General features: G+C 47.3%; 1 protein-coding gene across 1 annotated transcript in view; it reads right to left on the reverse strand.

The window, feature by feature from the left end:
• Positions 1-1,304: 1,304 nt before the first annotated feature.
• Positions 1,305-1,724, reverse strand: part of LOC103264367 — a 5,006-nt gene continuing 4,586 nt past the window's right edge. The window contains exon 2 of the mRNA XM_008062023.2: positions 1,305-1,520. Coding sequence (XP_008060214.2) covers positions 1,305-1,520 — 216 coding nt within the window. The remainder of the gene's footprint in view (positions 1,521-1,724) is intronic.

The raw sequence follows: 1,724 nt of genomic DNA on the forward strand, positions 1-1,724 counted from the left end.
CGGAGCCCAGCAGGCTGAGGCTGCAGTGGCCAGGAGCGGCCACTGCACTCCAGTCTGGGCGATAGAGTGAGACGCCAACTCAAAAAAAAACAAAAAAAAAAAACATTAGTCGGGCACGGTGGTACACACTTGTAATCCCAGCTACTCTGGACGCTGAGGTGGAAGGGAGACCAGGAGACTGAGGCTGCTGTGAACCGTCATCATTGTGATCGTGCCACTGCACTTCAACCTGGGCAATAGAGTGAGACCTCCATTCAAAAAATAAAACAAAATGTGAAGTGAACAGGCCAGGTATGATGGCTCACGCCTGTAATTCCAGCATTTTGGGAGGCCAAGGCAAGAGGATTGCCTGAGCTCAAAGGTTTAAGACCAGCCTGGGTAATTTGGCGAGACCTTGTCTCTACAATAAATAAAAAATCTTGCCAGGCATGGTGTGTGTGCCTGCAGTTCCAGCTACTTGAAAGGCTAAGTTGGGAGGATCACCTGAGCCCAGAAGGTTGAGGCTGTGGTAGGTGTGATGGTGCCTCTGTACTCCAGCCTGGGCAACAAAGTGAGATTCCAACTCAAAAAAAAAAAAAAAAAGGAAAAAGCCAGATGCTGTGTTGTGCACCTATAGTCCTAGCTACTCAGGAGGCTGAGGCGGGAGAATCACTGAAGCCCAGGAGTTTGAGTTCAGCCTTGGAAACATAGCAAGACACCATGGGAAAAAAAAAATCAGCCGGACTCAGTGGCTCAGCCTGTAATCCCAACACTTTGGAAGGCTGAGGTGAATGGATTGCCTGAGCCCATGGGTTTGAGACCAGCCCGGGCAAATTGGCAAGACCTTGTCTCTACAACAAATCAAAAATTAACTGGACATGGTAGCACGTGCCTGTAGTTCTGGCTACTTGGAAGGGTGGGGCTAAAAATAATAAATTTGATGGGAAAGACAAGTGAAAAGAAAGGAAGAAAGGAAAAGAGGAAATGAGAGAAGGGAGGAGAAAGAAGAAAGGAGAAAACCTGACTTCAACTTCCAGCTCCAGTGCTCACTGGAGTGCTCACTCCGGTGCTCACTGACTGAGGTTCGGTGAGACTGTTTCTACCTGCTGAAGTGATCTACAGAAGTATCACAAGACGTGCCTGTTAGCTCAGCAGTTTCAGACTTGACTAAAGCAAATGATTAGCTCTAGGATACTCCACAGTGGGCCAGGCAAAGCAACAGATACCTGTGATTGACAGTACCTGAGAATTAAAGAGGTGGGGACAGTTTTCCCTTGACGTCTGTTCTTAGGCAGCAGAATCCCAGCAGGGAAGATGCCCAGTGATCAGCTCCCTTCATGGTATCCAAAAGGACCTGGATAATAGTGTCCCATGCAGAGCACCACCTTTCCCACACAGCTGAGGCTGTTAGAATGTCTTGCCTCAATCAGGATTATCTTGAGAATAGGGCAGAACAGAGACCTGATAGAAACTTCAGTGGACCCAACTGTGAGGAGTATGGCCCCGAACACTTGTACACCCATGTTCATAGCAGCAAACACCTGGGAGGGGAGTGAAAGGACAGACTGAGAGCCAAAAGCCATTTTTCATCTTGTTTCTAAACCTTAAGACAATGATGACAAAGTAGAAGCTATGTTTTTGGAGAAATGCACACTTTAGGCAAAATTAACTTTGCCGACTTTGTTTTTTCAGAAACAGACTTTCTGGTGCCAGGTATCAGAGGTATCTCATAGTGGCAATCAAGC

Source organism: Carlito syrichta, unplaced genomic scaffold (assembly GCF_000164805.1).
Source record: "Carlito syrichta isolate Samal-C Ts95f unplaced genomic scaffold, Tarsius_syrichta-2.0.1 Scaffold305648, whole genome shotgun sequence".
NCBI classification, from domain to species: domain Eukaryota; kingdom Metazoa; phylum Chordata; class Mammalia; order Primates; family Tarsiidae; genus Carlito; species Carlito syrichta.